Source organism: Orcinus orca, chromosome 15 (genome assembly GCF_937001465.1).
Source record: "Orcinus orca chromosome 15, mOrcOrc1.1, whole genome shotgun sequence".
NCBI classification, from domain to species: Eukaryota; Metazoa; Chordata; class Mammalia; order Artiodactyla; family Delphinidae; genus Orcinus; species Orcinus orca.
Window position 1 is genome coordinate 65,067,863 of NC_064573.1, and position 16,727 is coordinate 65,084,589.

Consider the following 16,727-nt stretch of genomic DNA (forward strand, 5'->3'; position numbering starts at 1 on the left):
AAGTTGCAGACTCAGGAAAGCTGTTGGTGTGATTCAGACCAAGTCCTAAGACCTGATACCGAAGTTGCTGAGGACGGAGGAAAATGAGATGAGATGTCCCCGCTCAACAGCGAGACAGGAAAGGGGCAAATTCCTCCTTCCTCTGCTCATGTTCTATCCAGACCCTCAAAGGACTGGATGCTTCTCAGTTCCTCCTTTGCTCCAAGTCCTGAGGCTTGACACGCAGGGGAGCGGGTAGATGCCGTGGCCCAGCCAGGAAGGGGCGGGGGGGAGGATATTTTCTTCCCAAGAAGTTGTTCTGAAGCTGGTTCTGAGGGACACGGAGCACCTGGCCTTCTGATGAGTTCACCTCCCCACACACCTGATCTCCCCCTTCCACCACACACACACCTGGGGAGGGGCTTCCTGCCCTCTGCATCTGCAAGGCCCTTGACTGCAGGAGGCCTGAGTTTGAGTCTGGGATGGAAGGATGCTGCCCTCTACCTGAAGGCTCCTGCCTTTCCCTCTGAGCTCATTCATAGCTACCCCAAAAGGATTTTCTTTCTTTCTTTTTTTTCATGTGGACCATTCTTAAAGTCTTTATTGAATTTGTTACAACACTGCTTCTGTTCTATGTTTTGGTTTTTTGGCCACGAGGCATGTGGGATCTTAGCTCCCCAACCAGGGATCAAACCCACACCCCCTGCATTGGAAGGCAAAGTCTTAACCACTGTACCGCCAGGAGAGTCCCCCAAAAGGGTTTTCAGAAGTGGTGGTTCCCCCAAATCAGGACATACGGCCTTAGGAATGCAGACCAGCCATCCTGGATTCTCTCCAAGACCTTCCTTGTCAGCTTAATCTTGCAGCAGACTGGGGGACTAGGGGCTGTGTGGGGTGGCTGAATTTCTTCATATCTCCAAAATAAATCACTGGTCAAGGAAAACATTTATGATGGAAAAGTTTACTCCCAAATATAGAAAAGTTGGGAATTCCCTGGCCATCTAGTGGTCAGAACTCCGTGCTTCCACTGCAGGGGGCGTGGTTCGATCCCTGGGTGGCAGGGAACTAAGATCCCACGTGCTGTGCGGCGAGGCCAAAAAACAAAACAAAATAAAACCACAAAAAACAAGCTAAAACACCCCCAAAATATAGAAAATTATTTGACCATGGCCAGCGTTATCATTTTAGTGACCACCTTCTGGACATCTTGACATGCTTAAATACAATGTTCAGGAAAAAGAATTACATGTATTCCAGGAGGTGGGGGGGGGGGGTCCCTGTAACTTTCACTGCTTCTTCTACTCCAGGCCTAGTCTAGCCCCAGGAACGTGGTAAACATTGTGAGCACTGCTTGAAGCAATGAAATGAATCAATGTTACTTTCATGTTTACTTGTACATGAATAGGACTATATCATACAATATAAGCAATCCTGTGACCTTTGCTTTCAAATATCTCCGACGTCATCTTTTCAGTGTGTCAACCTGAAATCAGGCCTTAAATCAGCCATCGAATCATGAAAATAACGTTCGGCAATCTTCAAAGGGATCCCCTTTCCATTTCAAGTCCCACAGATGCATCCTTTGCCCTCTCCGAGAATTAGTTACAACCCGCCACTTTAAAACAATGGTCTTCTTGTTTTGGTTTGGTTTTTTTCTGGTTCCATCCTAAAACTTATGAGCACTATCTCCTTGAGTGTTGCATCAGCAGCCTCTCAAGGACAAATGTTTGTCGAATGAGTCTGGACAAGAGGAAGGAGGGGGAGGCTGAGGCTCCAGTTGCAAAGTGAAAAAATTGAGTTTGTACCAGCCCTGTTCCAGGTGACAATCCCAGGTCCGGGGGGATCAACACAATTCCCTCATTTGTATGTACCTATGTATTCATTCATCCATCCATCCCACCATGGGTGTAGCTGGACACCTTAAGCTCTGTTAGCTCACAGGCACGGGGCATGTGTGGGGGAATGGCAGGGTTGAGCCACGAAAGATAGCCATCACTACTGCCCTGCCTGTTATTCTTGGCCACCACTACCTTCTGGTGGCCTGTGGTTAAAGATTTAGGGTCACCTGGACCACAAGGACACAGCCTCACACTTACTGGGCTTGAGTGAGGAAGCTGAATTCAAAGGACCCAAAGGAGGTCCCCCAGGCCAGCGTTAGTGACAGGGCTGGAGTTCCGCTTTGCTCTTAACCCCTCCAGGCAAGAATCCTCACCCACCTGGCTCTCACCATCTCTCCAGAAGCCCCACTTTCTCCCCTAGAGGGGCTGGGAGGAAGGAGGTGCCAAAACCGTCCTGGATTCCATGTCTCCAGTGCCCCCTGGTGGCCCGGACGCGACATCCCCAGGGTTCAGGGGTACCGCTTGCGAGGGTCCCGCCCCGCTCCGCCCCGCCCCGCCCCGCCCACACTTCCTTTTCCAGGCCCCTTCCTGACTTTGTCCAAAGGGGTCCGTTGGTGAAAAGAGGTGAACCCTGCACTCAGGACCAGCACAAGCTGAGGCCATCAGAGGGGCTGCGGAGGTCAGACGGAGGTGAAGAGAGCAGACACAGCAACTGTTTGGCTTCTGAAAAACCATATGGGGGGGTGGGGGGGGTGGGAAGCACAGTCTGGAGGGAGGACTATCTAGTCAAACCCTGGCTGGGGTCTCCGCTGCCCCAGGGGTCACATAAGTGGTAAAGTCGAGAGAGTAGGGGCCACTGGCCTGGCCAAGGGCAGGGACATCTTATCGACAAGAGGGAGGTGGGAGTGGGGCGAGGGCCCCGGAGCCGGCCCTGGCACCCCACGCCCCACAGAGAGGAAGGGGTTGCGGAAGAACAGGCCCAGAGGTGGGGGTGGGGGAGGAGGTGGGGGGTTCTAAGCCTCGACCCCTCCCTCCGGATCTCAAGAGCCCCTTCATCCCAGCCCACGCCCACCCCTCCCCACCCCCCCACCTACCCCCACCCCATCCCCACCTCACCCCGTTCTCCATCCTACCCCATTCCCTTCCCCCATTCCACGATTCCTCCCTCCCCCACCTCACTTCCATTCCATCCCATCTCCTACCCCCACTTCACCCATCCCCCCATCTCCTCCCCATCCCCCTAACCCTACCTTTCCCCCATCCCACCCCTGACCCACCCCATCCCCACTCTCACCACCCGGCCGTCCAGTGGGCATGGCCACAGACGCCACCCCTCCCCCTCTCCGCACTCCCTCCCCGCCTACTAAACGGAACCCCTTCTAGACTGCGTGGAAGACCCCACTCGCGATCCCAGGATCTCGTGAGATTTGCCCCAGGAGGAAACAGAAAGCAGGATTGGTCGGGCCGCGTGGTTTCCAGGCGGGGCGCTGCTGAGTTCGCGGTTCTTTGTCTGCAGAGCCCAAGCGGGGGATCGTGTGGCGTGGCGCTGCGGCACGAAAGGTAAGTTCCCGTCCTGGTGCCCCCGCGTTCCCGTGGGGTGACCTTGATTTAGTCCCCGGGGCCCCCAGCGGGCCCCCGCTCCTGTTCTCCAGCCGAAAACGAGCTCTCACGACCTGGGGCTGGAGCGGAGGCCACAGGCGGTGGGGGGCCGCCTTGGGCCTACCCGGGCCACGTGCCCCGTGAAGAGGCCGCAGCGCCGCGTGGGGGACGTAATAATCCAGGGCACCCGGGTCTGCGGGGATGGCCGGAGCTCATTGGGCGCTCTTTGCGCTGGAAATGGGGTTCCCTCGGGAGGTGCCAGGGTGTGGGGGCCAGAGAAAGGGACAGAACTGGGGCTGCAGGACGGCGGTTAGTGCCCTTAGAGGAAGGTCCCTTTGACCCGAGCATCAGGTCTTTCCTTCGATTGTCTGCTGCTTCAGCCGATGAGAAATTTCTCGGGTTTGGAGATACGAAGAGTTTCTCACTGAAACGGCAGGGTCGGGGCTCCGGTTTTCAGTTCGCCCAGCAGAGTTCTCACTGTGGCTTCATAACTACACGTGTGAACACACCGTGTCTTTGTTTTTTGGAGAATTTGGGTTCTTGTATTTTGTTGTTTTTTGGGGGGAGTTTTTTTTTGCGGTATGTGGGCCTCTCACTGTTGTGGCCTCTCCCATTGGGAAGCACAGGCTCCGGACGCGCAGGCTCAGCGTCCATGGCTCACAGGCCCAGCCGCTCCGCGGCATGTGGGCTCTTCCCGGACCGGGGCAGGAACCCTGCCGATGTCCCCTACATCGGCAGGCGGACTCTCAACCACTGCGCCACCAGGGAAGCCCGAGAATTTGGGTTCTTATTCTCAGACTTGGGTGGAGACGGGTGACTGAGATGGTAGGAAACCAGGGAGACCAGGTGTCGGAGGACCTGAGGCCAGCGTGAGCTGGACCAGCGTGGCGGAAGACATCTTCAGGTAAACTGGTCCCCTGCACCTCATCATGTCCCAGGATGTCCTGTTGTCCCCTCAGTGCTGTTAATCGTGGAGCTGCATGCAATCTGCATCCTGAAGCCCTCACAGCGGGAGGAGGATGAGCAGCCTTTATTTTTCCAAGTCATTTTCCCAAGAGAGCGTTCATCCTGCTGTCTTCTTAGAAGAAGCAGCTGCAATGTGTTGGGGTCCCATTCCCGAAGCCACGGTTACGTTCAGAACCTGTGCTTGGGGCGAAGGAGCAGGGCTGGCATCAGCCCCCAGAGACTTGAGTCCTGTGTGGTGTTGGGCAGGGGCAGGGTGGGTGAGCCCAGGGAGGTTTTGGTCTCCCTAAGCGGTGGGCTGGGACCCCTGGGCCTAGGGGCGGTTCCGGAAAGAAAGCACCCAGAGGGCACAACGAGTCCTCCAGCTGCAGCCCAAGGTGGCCAGGGAGGCGGACCTGGAGCTGGAGGATGGAGAGGGACCCCAGGAGCAAGGACGAGCTCGTGCACTGGGGGTGCTGGGCAGCACATGGGTGCTGTTGATACCAGCACACCGGGCTGTAACCCCCAGTATCACTGCTGCCTCCAGAGCAGGAAATGTGGCCTCTCTGTCCCAGAGCCACAGCCCTGTATTAAACACAGACACTGAGTGGTTGTCAGGACAGACTGGGCTCAGGACCCAGAGAGGAGCAGGATGTGCAAAGCGGAGAGGTCAAGGTCATCACTCCAGAGATGTTCAGGGTGGAGGGAGAAAAGAGGGTCAGCCCTGGGCTGCCAGACGGTCCCCTCCTTAGTGCCTCTCACCTGTGCAGACAGACCATGAGCAGACCCCAGGCCATGGCGGAGACCCCCACGAGCTCTTCTGCAGCCATGGCGCCAGGCTGGGCTCCCCACACCTTTCTTAGCCCCTGCCTCACGTGTGGGAGGGAACTCTGTGCACAGCTGCTTCCCAAATCCTTCAGGCAACACCGTATCAGCGAATCTGCTTCCTTCGTCCTGCCGAGGGCAAGCAGTGCTGGGAGGTTTCCTGGAGCCTGAGCTCCCGGGGTACGGCTGCTGAGCCGAGGTACCAGTGAGTGCAGGCCTTTCTGGATTTCTCCCCGATATATCGCCCCTCCCCCCATCTTCCTGGAAGACCTGGCAGGACCCACAGAGCTGCTGAGTGCCTAGACTGTGGTGGGTGATGTCCCCGGAATGGAGGCTCCTGTCCTCCGCTCTCGTCCCCGACCTTGTCCACTGTCCACGAACAGAGTGGGCTGTTCCCATCCGCAGGCGACTTCCCCGGGCACACTCCCACTGGGCTGGCACGTTGATGGCTTAGCGAGCCCTGGACCAGGAGCCAGGGGCCTCGTTCCCGTGTCACCCTCTCGTGGCTGGCTCTGTGACACAGGTGCAAAGGACTCGCCCTTTTGAGCCTCAGCCACTGCACAGGGAAAGGAAAAAGCAATTTAAGGCCCCTGCCGACATTTCAGATCTTGAGGGAGAACCCGAGGCTAGGAGAGTGAAACGCTTTGGTGATTTAAGCTCTACCAAACACGAGGAATTGTTGACTGACTCGTCATTCTGATTCAGAATCCAGCTTCAGGCTCCTTGTCCCCATCTCCTGGAAAAGCTTCAATGAAGGGCATGGTTGTGACAAAAAAATGAAGATGTCCCAGAGGCAGTGATGCCAGCAAACATCTTCACAGTAAAGGAACTTGGAGATAATGTCAGGCCCTGAAAACACAAAGGGTGAAATGTTGGAAGCAGATCCAGGCTTAGAAAGCAGAGTGACACCGCAATGAGAAGCCCACGCACCACAACGAAAAGCAGCCCCCGCTCGATGCACCTAGAGAAAGCCCGCATGCAGCAACGAAAACCCAATGCAGCCAAAAGTAAATAAATAAATTAAAAAAAAAAAAAAAAAAAGGCAGAGTGATAAGTTGTCCGGGCTTAGGAAGGACACTCAGCCCCGACTGCAAGTTATGTGATGAGAAGCAGGGAAGCAGTGTTGAGAGGATTCTTGATGAGTTTTTCGCAAAGAAACAAAACACTTTTTCTCAGTGCTTAAAATCACAGTGTACTAAAAAAAATAGCTTTACTGGGCTTCCCTGGTGGCGCAGTGGTTGAGAGTCCGCCTGCCGATGCAGGGGACACGGGTTCGTGCCCGGGTCCAGGAGGATCCCACATGCTGTGGAGCGGCTGGGCCCGTGAGCCATGGCCGCTGAGCCTGCGCGTCCGGAGCCTGTGCTCTGCAACGGGAGAGGCCACAACAGTGAGAGGCCCGCGTACTGCAAAAAAAAAAAAAAAAAAAGTAGCTTTACTATTTTTACTTTTCTAAACATTACAGTGGATCGTGTTAAGAGGGTTCTTAACGTTTTCAAAAAATATGTAACGGCTGCAGGAAAAGTCATATTTTGCCTTAGATTATGAAGGTTGGCTTTGCAGTTTCAGCATGCATGGTCGCCTTGGTGGCCCTGCCTCACCGTGCAGGCCACGTCCGCCTGTCATTATTTTTTCGACTTGCTTGTTTTTCATTTGTCTGCTTAGTTGAATGCAAGGTCCGTGCCTCAGAGACACCCTGAGTGGAAGACCATGACATTTTCTTTCTTCCAGTCTTACTGAGATAGAATTGACATACAACCCTGTATAAGTTTAAAGGGTGCAGCATCATGAGTTGACTTAACATGCATCATCTCATATGGATACAAAATTATACAGAAAACACGTTTTTCCCCTGTGATGAGAACTCTTCGGATTTACTCTCTCAATGACTTTCATACGTAACCTACAACAGTGTCAGTTATACTTACCCTGTTGTATATCATCTCCCTAGTATGTACTTCTAACTAGAAGACGACCATGACATTTTCACTGGGCTGTTCCTCCCCGTCACCCAGAACAGCAGTGGATGGTCTGCTCCAGGCACTCTGTAAATGTTTTGAGTAAATCGAGGGTTGCCGATAGAGGGGGAGTCTGGGTATGGGGGCGAGGGGACCAGCTGGGCGGGAGACCTCCCTGTGAGCGCGTCCCCTCTGCCTGGTGCCTCCTGCCAGCCCTCAGCACAGGGTGGGCTGTCCCCTCAAAGGTGGAGCCAGTGCTCCCCGAGTCCTGAGGCTCACTGACCCTCCTCCAGTGGAAAACAGTCCAGTGCAAAGGGCCGGACAGCCTAACGCACCTGGTGTCACTCTGAGCCACAGTAACCTTATGGCTTGGTGTTGGAGAGTCGGGGTCAGTTGGATGACAGGGATGAACACCAGACCCCTCTTCTCTCCTCCTCTGTCCAAAAGCACAGTTCCCACCATCTCAGGCAATAGCGAGGTTGACCGTGCAAAGTCCTGAGAAGCATCCTCTCCGGGGCCAAAGGCCAAGACTGGGGCCTCCCCTTCTCTCTGAACCTCTCTCATCTTTGTGTCTAGGGTCAGTGCTCCCTCTCTGTCCCTTGGAGTTGGCAGTGGGGACAGCCAGTGGCACCTCCCCCAGGCCAAGGCAAACAGAGCCAGATCCTGGGGACACTCCCAGTCCCCAAGTGCCCTTAGTGGTCCCAGACATGGCTTCAGCATATAAGGGACACATTTCTGAGAGCCAGGAAACCAGGCCCCCGGCTCTGCTGCCATTTCCCTCCTCCGCCCTCGTCCTGGGCCATCCCCTGCCCAACTAGCCTGGAGTGGGCCCTCAGCCTCCCGCACCCCTACTTGCCTCTAGAAGCACTTCCCTCAGGATTAACTGGCTGGACCCAGGGTGACCTGGATGTCCGACGTGTCCTCACTGGGGAGGAAGAAGTGGGGAGACTTGCTTGTTTCGGTCTAGATGTCATTGGATGTGAAGTGGAACCACATCTTGCCAAGTGCAGGAAGAGGCAGAGAGGGCTGACAGAGACCTTCGAGTTTTCAGAAGGCCCAGAGGGCAAAATGTTCCAGGGCAAGAAGAGATCTGACTGCAGAGGGAAAGGAGACGTACCAGATCCTCGGTAGGATCTTGTCTGCTCGAGGCTGGGTCAAGAGAGCCGAAGGAGGAGAAGCCACCATCGGCCTGGCACCCAGGGCGTCTGTCAGCCTGGCGCCTCTGAAGACCAGCAGGGTTGGGGTCTTCCTCTGGAAGCCAGGAAGTGTCATCTTCCAGCATTTCTGGTGCTTCTATGAATGCAGAAAAGTAGCTGGCCTTTTCTTTACCTTTTTCTACACTCGTTATGTCAGAAGAATTGGGGAGAAATCCGTGATTTCTGTTGATGCCAGTGGAAGGATGTCGGGTCCCTCACCCTCCCCGCATCGTGGCCACACCCCAGGCTCTGGGAGAGGTGGGCTGACTTGCCAGGGATGCAGAAAGGGGGGGCTGCCCCATCAGCACAGGCCAGGAGCAGGAACCTGGGGACACACATGCATTCTAAAGACCCCAGGAAGGCCCTGGGGGCAGATGCTTTGCGTTCCCAGTAGAAATTCTGTAACTGGAGACGGGAAGGGGGACAGGACACACCCCCACCATAAGCTCAGAGGCTGCTCTGGCCTGTGCAGCATGAGAACAGGTGACCAGGATGTGGTAGAAACGTCCCCCCAATTGACTCATGCCTGGGCCTTGGGAGTCGTCCTGGGCCAGTCCTGGCACTGGGCAGGGAGGACAGGTCTTCTTACAGCTGTGCCCCTGGTCCTTCTGCCTCTGGACAAACAGGCTCTGCATGGAGGTGGAGGTGGACAGAGGAGGGTCCCCTGCCTCGCTGGGGAAGAATGTTCGGCTTGTACTTCCCATTTTTACATCATTCGAAGGCAGTGGTCCCTCCTGCCTCTTTGGATCTCCTGGTTGCTGGGTTCCCATGGAAACATCCCAGGCTTGGACGTCTGCCATTTCCTGTTTCCCCGAGGTCCACGTGAAGTCAGTCATCTCTTCCTAACGCTCTGTGGGGCAGATCCATCCACACCCCTCCCCCAAGCAGGTCTTCTGGTTACTCCCTGAGTGGAGCATGGCAGTGTCCACCCCTGGCCAAGTCCCCGGCTCACCAGGCTGAAAAGGAAACTAACTGAATTTCAGCTTTTCTCTGAAGGTTATTTGAGGCGCTGGATGACAAGTGCGAGCACCACTCAGTGGCTGCTCCAGAATCGGGAACATTCTGCTTAACTTACTAATCTCGACTTCCTGCAGCTGATCAGTCCAGGTGATGGTCTGGGAGTTGAGTGTCCATAGAGCACATTCTAGCTTAACCCTGTTTTAGGCAAACTGCTGATAGGGACGGTAGAAATTTGGAGAAAGCAGTCTCTGGGAAATTACCAAACCAGAGAGCATCCTTCAGAGAATGCTGCCACCTCGCCCACAGAATAGAATTGTCGGGGGGTCACAATGCAGGGGGTGGAGAGGTTCCGTCAGCCTGTATTCTGAAACCTCAACAGAACCAACGTGTGAGCCAGCCCAGCAGGGGCATCGCCCCCAAACCCTTCAATACCGAACACAGCTTCACGTCCCCTGAGGAGAAGTTCGGTGTTAGAGTAGCTGTGCTTAACGCAGAGCAAGAGAAAAGCTGAATTTTGTTTGTGGGCCTAATGGTGCTCTCGCATCAGAAACCCTGTAAGTGAAAGCCTTAGGGGAGGGGTCGGGGGGCTTTTTGAAGCCGCTTTGCATTACTTGTTTCCTAGGATTGAGGAAATGTTAAGTTATCCACAAACACTGGGAAGGGGCCTTTGAAGGTCATGATGAGGGTTGAAGCTGCTGGACAGAGCCTGGGCTGGGATGTGGAAGAGGACGCCTGAGCCTCAGGGCAAGTCCTCTTCTGGTTGCAGCCCTTTGCTGACACCGATATGTGTGCTTGGCCCACGTTTATTTCCCTCCCTGCCTGCAAGAGCCCAAAGAGCCCACAGCCCTGACCCCCTCAGTGGCTTTCAGGCTGAATAAGGTGTGTCCCAGGTTTGGCCACCAGCACAGTTCCGGCCTCTCCCAGCCCACATGCCTACATTTCATCTTGTCAAGCCAATTTGCATATCCCCGCTTCTGGGAGGAAACACCCTTTGCTCCAGGGACAGAGGGAGGAAGATTGAGTCTTGGGTTTGCCTTGGCTTTAAGGGATCCACCAGGTCCCCCTGTAGCCACTCCTGCTGGCAATTTCTCAGGCCCATCCTGACAAAGGTCTCTGAATTCCTCCAAACACAACACACTTTCCCTCGTCTTGGGTAATTTCCTTGGTCTCATTATAAACGCCCAGCCCCTCCCTCTTCCCAGCCAGCTCCTAGTTGTCATTTTGACCTGACCTCCTTTGGGGAAGCCTTAAGCCTCAAAATCTGGAGGACCCGCCATCCCTCAGTGTTACCTCTGTTCCCCCATGAACGGGCACACATTTTGCAGTTGTAGGTTACGTATAAGTGACTGTGTGGTTCTCAGGAATTGTGTTGTATTTCTTTTTCCTTTAGGGTGACACCACTAGGTCTGCACAAAGCTGTCTTAACTCAGACATTGGGATGGTTTTGATGTGGCCCATGCTCCTCGAACAAATATGCTTGCAGGTTGGTTTTCTTCTTTTATCTTTCGCTTTCACGAGTGGACAGAGGATCCTATCAGTTGTGTGTAAGGAGAAAGTCAAATCAGCGTTAGCTGGATGGATTTCCAGTAATAAGATTCCGCTTTCCATTTGAAATGGAAATTTCAGCTGGGATCTGAAAAGTGTGGCCAGGAAGGCCTCTCATGGCTCCTCAGGAGCCAGAGGAGGGACTCAGAGGCCTGAGCACATTGCTCCTTGCACCACACCCGCCCTGGCATCTGGGGCCTCGGGCCCTGACCACTGCCCCAACCAGGGTCTCCACAGGACAGGCCATGCAGGCCAAGGTCCTGTAGAGAATTTTTCTTCGCCTTCTGTACACGTTTGCAGTAGCAGGCTTTGCTTTTGCTTCTATGTGAAGTTTTGCCTTAATCCCAAACGTTTTGATTTCGGCTCTGGTTATGCCACTCATAGACAGTTACAGTATTTCTTAACCAAATAGATTTTTTTTCTTTTATTGATGTAAGACATCTAATTAGTTGGAATTTTTGGATGACATGTTACATATTTGGTTTGTGACTAGTAATTATAGTTCATATCATTTATGGTTTTGTGATTTTTACTAGTTTAAAGGGCTTTTTTGGTTTGTTTTCATTTTAGAAATGAAAAGGTTTTTTTTTAATTCCATGGAATAAAAAAAAATTCCATAATAATAATACTCATAGGTACATCTTGGAATCAGTTTTTATTTTTCTTAATCTCTAACATCACATGCTATCAAATACTGTCATGCTGCTTTATGGTTTCTGATTTAAAGATTTTTAAATGGGGTAACAGTACCCACTGTGTGGTACTCCTCCACCTTTCCCATCTGGGTTATTTGTTGGAGTTTAGGAAGAGACCATGTTGGGCTAAACTCCTTATTCCTGTTGTTTTCAGTCCTTGAGTGATAATCAGAAGCTTTTCTCCGGAGAGGGTGGGGTCAGCTGTCAGGCTTCTAGGTACCCACCTTTCAGAGGGGCTGGGATTAAATGCAGCATGGGTGGATATGGGATAGGGCGAGAGGTCACCTCGTCCCCTCATTGGGGCTGGCGCCAGCAGGGCCAGAGCTATGGCTTTGTGGCCAGAGGGGTGTCTTTGGCCCTGCGTTGGGTCCCCTAGAGGGTGGAGGGACGGCAGGGTCGCCGGTCCTTGGCCGGAGAAGGACCCACCCCTTGCTCTCTGGTGTCCCTCCAGTACTCACTCTTGAGCAGATTCTTCAGGGTGGGCATCCGGGCCCCGCCGAAACTCCTGGAACTGGCCGTCCAGAGCCTGCTGAGGGATGAGGCCTTGGCCATCGCCGCTCTGGAGGAGCTGCCCGCTGAGCTCTTCCCACCCCTGTTCTCCGCGGCCTTTGCCGGGATGCACAGCCAGGCCGTGAAGGCGATGGTGCAGGCCTGGCCCTTCCCCTGCCTCCCGCTGGGGTCCCTGATGAAGGAGCACAAGCCTCACCTGGAGACCTTCCAAGCTGCAATCGACGGCCTGGATGTCCTGCTTGCCCAGGAGGTCCGCCCCAGGTGAGGGCGCCCCAGCAGGTGGGTGGGGCCTGGGGGTCTGAGCAAGACGCAGCTGGCATCGGGTGGGGTGTGGTGCGGGGCCACGGGGAGGCCTTGGGGCCGTGGCTGGGCCACTCTGGGAATAGGCTTTCGGGCGTGCAGGGCTACTTAAGGTGCAGAGGTGACAAAAGGCACGTGGGCTCACCCCCTCCTCGTGGCGCTTAAAGTGGGGACCAGGAGGGGCCCTGGAAGCTCGAGGAGCCGCTGGTGTCTGGGGTGTAGCACCCTTGGCTGGGTTCTGAGCCGTGCGGTCCTGGTCCCCGTGGGTCTCCGCACAGCTCAGTGTGTCTCCCGTTGTCCCGCAGGCGGTGGAAGCTGCAGGTGCTGGATTTGCGCCGGAACGCCCACCAGGACTTCTGGACCGTGTGTTCCGGCACCAGGGCTGGTGTGTGCTCACTGCTGGAGCCTGAGGTGGCCCGGCCCGTGAGGAAGAGGCGCCGGGTGGAAGGTGCAAGGGCGTGGTCGAAGCAGACCTCGGCCCCCGTGGAGGTGCTCATAGACCTGTGCCTCAAGGAGGGCACCCCCGATGCGTCCCTAAGCTACCTCCTGAAGAAGGTCAAGCAGAGGAGGGGCTCACTCCGCCTGTGCTGTCAGAAGCTGAGGGTCTTCTCCATGCCGATGCAGAACATCAGGAAGATCCTGAAGCTGGTGCAGCTCGACTCTGTCCAGGACCTGGAGGTGAACTGCACCTGGAAGCTGGCCACCCTGGGCAGGTTCGCGCCGCACCTGGGCCAGATGGTCAACCTGCGCCGGCTGCTCCTCTCGCACATCCACATGACACCGCACGCCGCTCCCGGCATGGAGGAGCGTTGCGTCAGCCAGCTCACCTGCCAGTTTTCCAGCCTGCAGCACCTGCAGGAGCTCTACCTGGATTCCATCTCCTTCCTTGAGGGCCGCCTGGACCAGGTGCTCAGGTGAGGCGTGGCGCTGTCTCTCTGCAGACCAGGGCAGGCCTCTCTCGTTTCGTTATCCGTGGGGTGTCTGTCTACTGTCTGCCTGCCATGGATGGTGCCAGGGTGCACGGGCCACTCAGAGGTCCACACGATGCCACCAGTCCGTCCCCCGGCATCTTGTCACATAGCCTCCCAGGTTAGGGTCAGAGGTGTGGCTTCAGTTAGATGCCTGTCAAAGGGGACTCTTTGCTGGGAATCTGCATCGTGGGGGCTTTGGGCCAGGTGAGGGTGGCTTTGGGAATTCTTCCTGAGAGAGTGATGTCTAAGCTGAGATGATGGAAAATAACTAAGCAGGAGGACATTAACCAGGGGAAAGCCCATCCAACGTGAGGTTTCAAATCGGAAGCTCTGTGCTGAGCAGCTGGTCCACGTGAGCCTGTCCCTCCCACCTATCCCACTTTCCTGTCTGTCCCGGGTTGCTTTAGGCTCCAGGTGAGGTGTGATGTGGGAAATGGGTGATTGTGGAAATGACGGGGAGGGAGCAGGAGTGAAGAGTTGTGGCGTCCATCAGGACGTTAGCAGTTATTGCTCCTAAATAGTCCAGAGAAGAGAAACAAAAAGTCAAATGAGTATCATTATTGAAGTGGCTCCAATCTCGAGTCCAAATTACAACTATTGTTTGCTTCTCAGGCTTCTGATTATATAGGAATTCTTCAGTAACAGATGATTTCTTCTAGAAATGTGTTCTTCATTCTTAAAATAGAATCATAGCTTTACCTGGAACACAATGATGAAAGAGGAGAGAATGCAGCCCGATTTATTTGTGTGAAAGAGTTGGATTGATTTCCTTTCTGGCGACTGCAAACTCAAAGCATTAAGAATAAACGTGTTCATCACACAAGGACAACGACAGACAAAAGAGTTGTGGAAAGTGAGGGATGGTTTGTGGCTGATACAGCGACCAGAGTTAGCCCCTGCCGGCTGGAACCCTGTGCCCGTTGCCAGGCCTTGCCTGGCTTAGCCCTTTAAGCACAGATCCCAGTACTCTCACTGGGAACAGAGAAACAGGTGATGGGGTCCAGGAGGCGGCAGGAAGGAAGCCCGAGTTAAAAGCAGTTTAGGTCATGTCTCCCAATACTGTAGTTTGCTGATCCCCTCTCTCACTTGGGACATGGGGTCAGGCTCCCCGGTGGGCACCTGCCATTGTTACCTTACCTGTGCTCACAACACCTGGCAGGGATATGTCGTCCCCCACTTGACGGGTGAGCACAGGGAGCACTTGAGGATTCCTTCCCTCGACCCCGTCACACGACAGATAAGGGATGGGGAAGGACCCCGCTCAACCTTGGGCTGACCTGGCACCTCTCCTTTGACCATGCAGCCTCCTCCGGAAGACTGGGATCTGGTGAAATGGGCCTCTCTTCCCTTGAGGCCTGGGCCACCCCACATCCCTCCGCCCACCACCTCCATCCTCCCGGGACTGACTGCTCTGTCTCTCTCCAGGTGTCTGAAGAACCCCCTGGAGACCTTGTCGATTACCAAGTGCCTGATTTCAGAGGCAGACCTGATGCATCTGTCGCAGTGCCCGAGCGTCAGCCAGCTGAAGGATCTGAGCCTTAGCGGGGTCAACCTGACCGGCATAAGCTCCAAGCCCCTCTGGGTCCTGATCGAGAAGGCCTCGGCCACCCTCCAGGACCTGGACCTGGACGAGTGTGGCATCATGGACTCCCAGTTCAGCGCCCTCCTGCCCGCCCTGAGCCACTGCTCCCAGCTCACCACCTTCAGCTTCTGTGGCAACCCCATCTCGATGGCTGTGCTGGAGAGCCTGCTGCGCCACACCGTGGGGCTGAGCAAGCTGAGCCTCGTGCTGTACCCCGCGCCCTTGGAGAGCTACGAGGACGTGCACGGCACCGTCCACCTGGGCCGCCTGGCGCACCTGCACGCCCGGCTCAAGCAGGTGCTGCAGGAGTTGGGGCTTCCCAGTATGGTCTGGTTCAGCGGCGACCCCTGTCCGCACTGTGGCGACAGGACCTTCTACAACCCAGAGCCCATCCTGTGCCCCTGTTACATGGCCGCCTAGCCCAGCGAACGAGCCGCAGGCTTTGTCGCGGGCACGCGGACACTGCCGCTCAGACGTCAGCGCATCTCGAAGAAACACAAGCTATAGTTTCAGACAATTGTTCATTGTTAGCGGGAAAAGGACAGGTGATTCAGAGCTGGGCGGGGGGGATGGTGACTTGGGGGGTTGATGGGATCTTCGGGGAGATGCATCTTGTAGAGTTAGAAATGTGAATCTAAATTTCTAGAGGGGGATTCAGGCTTGAGAAGTAGATGGGGGCGTTACCCCTACGTGGATAGTTATAAAGAAATGGTCAGAAATAAAGGGAACCTCAGTGTCATTCACCTGGTGTTCGCTGTGATCTGTGACCGTGATTCTCCCGTTTAAACCTCAGTAATCTCCTGTTAGTGATTAAGTAAGAAGCCAGCATGTGTGAGGCCCAGGCAGCCTAGGCTGGACGAGGTTCGGCCCCAAGAGTTAACAGCACCATTTCTCCCTCCCTTTGGTCTTGTTTCTGGATCACCTGTTAGCTCCTCACTTACTTCTGTGGCTGTTCAGTCTATTATTGCACACAAGGTGTGTCCTCAGGGCCTGGAAGGTACTAAGTGTCCAATAGTGAGCACCATTGGAGGGAACATTCTTCCAAGGGACCCTCGCTGCCAGCTCCGCCCAGGCCCTGGACTCTAGCACCCTCCCCAGTGGATCCAGCAGATGCAGAGCCTCCATCCCTGGCCCTGGGTGGTGCCAGGATAGGGCTTCAATGTGCAAAGTCAGGCCCCGAGTCCTGGGAGGAAAATCCACCCACAGACCATCTGGAGCCTCTGGGACTCACCAGCCCATACCCGCCTTCCCACTGCGTCCAGCCCCTTGAATTCAGTCAGTTGTGACCTGTAAAAACATCCTAATTCCTGCTAGCAAAATACTAGTAAGCTCACATAGACAAATAACATTTGTTTACTATTCGTTTCCCACATTGAAAAGAGTTCATCGTTTTGTGCGGAGGTAGGTCACACCAGGGTGAGAATGCCCTTCTTCCGGGAAGACCCCCCTTCTTCCCTGTCGAGGAGGTGATAAGCCAGCTCTGATGCCCTGGATTCTGGGTCCCAAGAGAGAACAAACCCACGCCAGGTCTTGGGAGCACTCGGATAGAGCAGGTGAACGTCAGATTTGGTTTGGGGGTGTGGTGGGGCCACCCCGTGCGACCCCCCAAGACAGCCCATCCAAATGAAAGGGACACGAGCTTCCCTGGCGGCGCAATGGTTAAGAATCCACCTACCAATGCAGGGGACACGGGTTCGAGCCCTGGTCCGGGAAGATCCTGCATGCCGCAGCGCAACTAAGCCCGTGCGCCACAACTACTGAGCCTGCACGCTACAGCTACTGATGCCTGCGTGCCTAGAGCCCATGCCCCGAAACAGAGAAGCCACCGCA

General features: G+C 55.0%; 2 protein-coding genes across 4 annotated transcripts in view; one reads left to right on the forward strand and one right to left on the reverse strand.

Annotated features, from left to right (window-relative positions):
• Window positions 1-16,727, reverse strand: part of LOC101270467 (immunoglobulin lambda-1 light chain) — a 162,038-nt gene that overhangs the window by 123,318 nt on the left and 21,993 nt on the right. The window lies entirely within an intron of this gene.
• PRAME (PRAME nuclear receptor transcriptional regulator) lies at window positions 2,397-15,439 on the forward strand. The gene is made up of 6 exons (XM_033412798.2): window positions 2,397-2,507; window positions 3,334-3,377; window positions 10,699-10,777; window positions 11,986-12,305; window positions 12,650-13,258; window positions 14,741-15,439. The coding sequence occupies exons 3-6, from the start codon at window positions 10,733-10,735 to the stop codon at window positions 15,315-15,317; spliced, it is 1,551 nt and encodes a 516-aa protein (XP_033268689.2). The 5' UTR covers window positions 2,397-2,507; window positions 3,334-3,377; window positions 10,699-10,732; the 3' UTR covers window positions 15,318-15,439.

What these genes read in the sequence shown, in the direction of transcription:
- PRAME (XM_033412798.2), top strand. Translation starts at nt 10,733, where the DNA reads ATGGTTTTGATGTGGCCCATGCTCCTCGAACAAATATGCTTGCAG. An exon ending in TCGAACAAATATGCTTGCAG is followed by an intron (nt 10,778 to 11,985) that starts GTTGGTTTTCTT and finishes GTGTCCCTCCAG; the next exon opens with TACTCACTCTTGAGCAGATT. An exon ending in GCCCAGGAGGTCCGCCCCAG is followed by an intron (nt 12,306 to 12,649) that starts GTGAGGGCGCCC and finishes GTTGTCCCGCAG; the next exon opens with GCGGTGGAAGCTGCAGGTGC.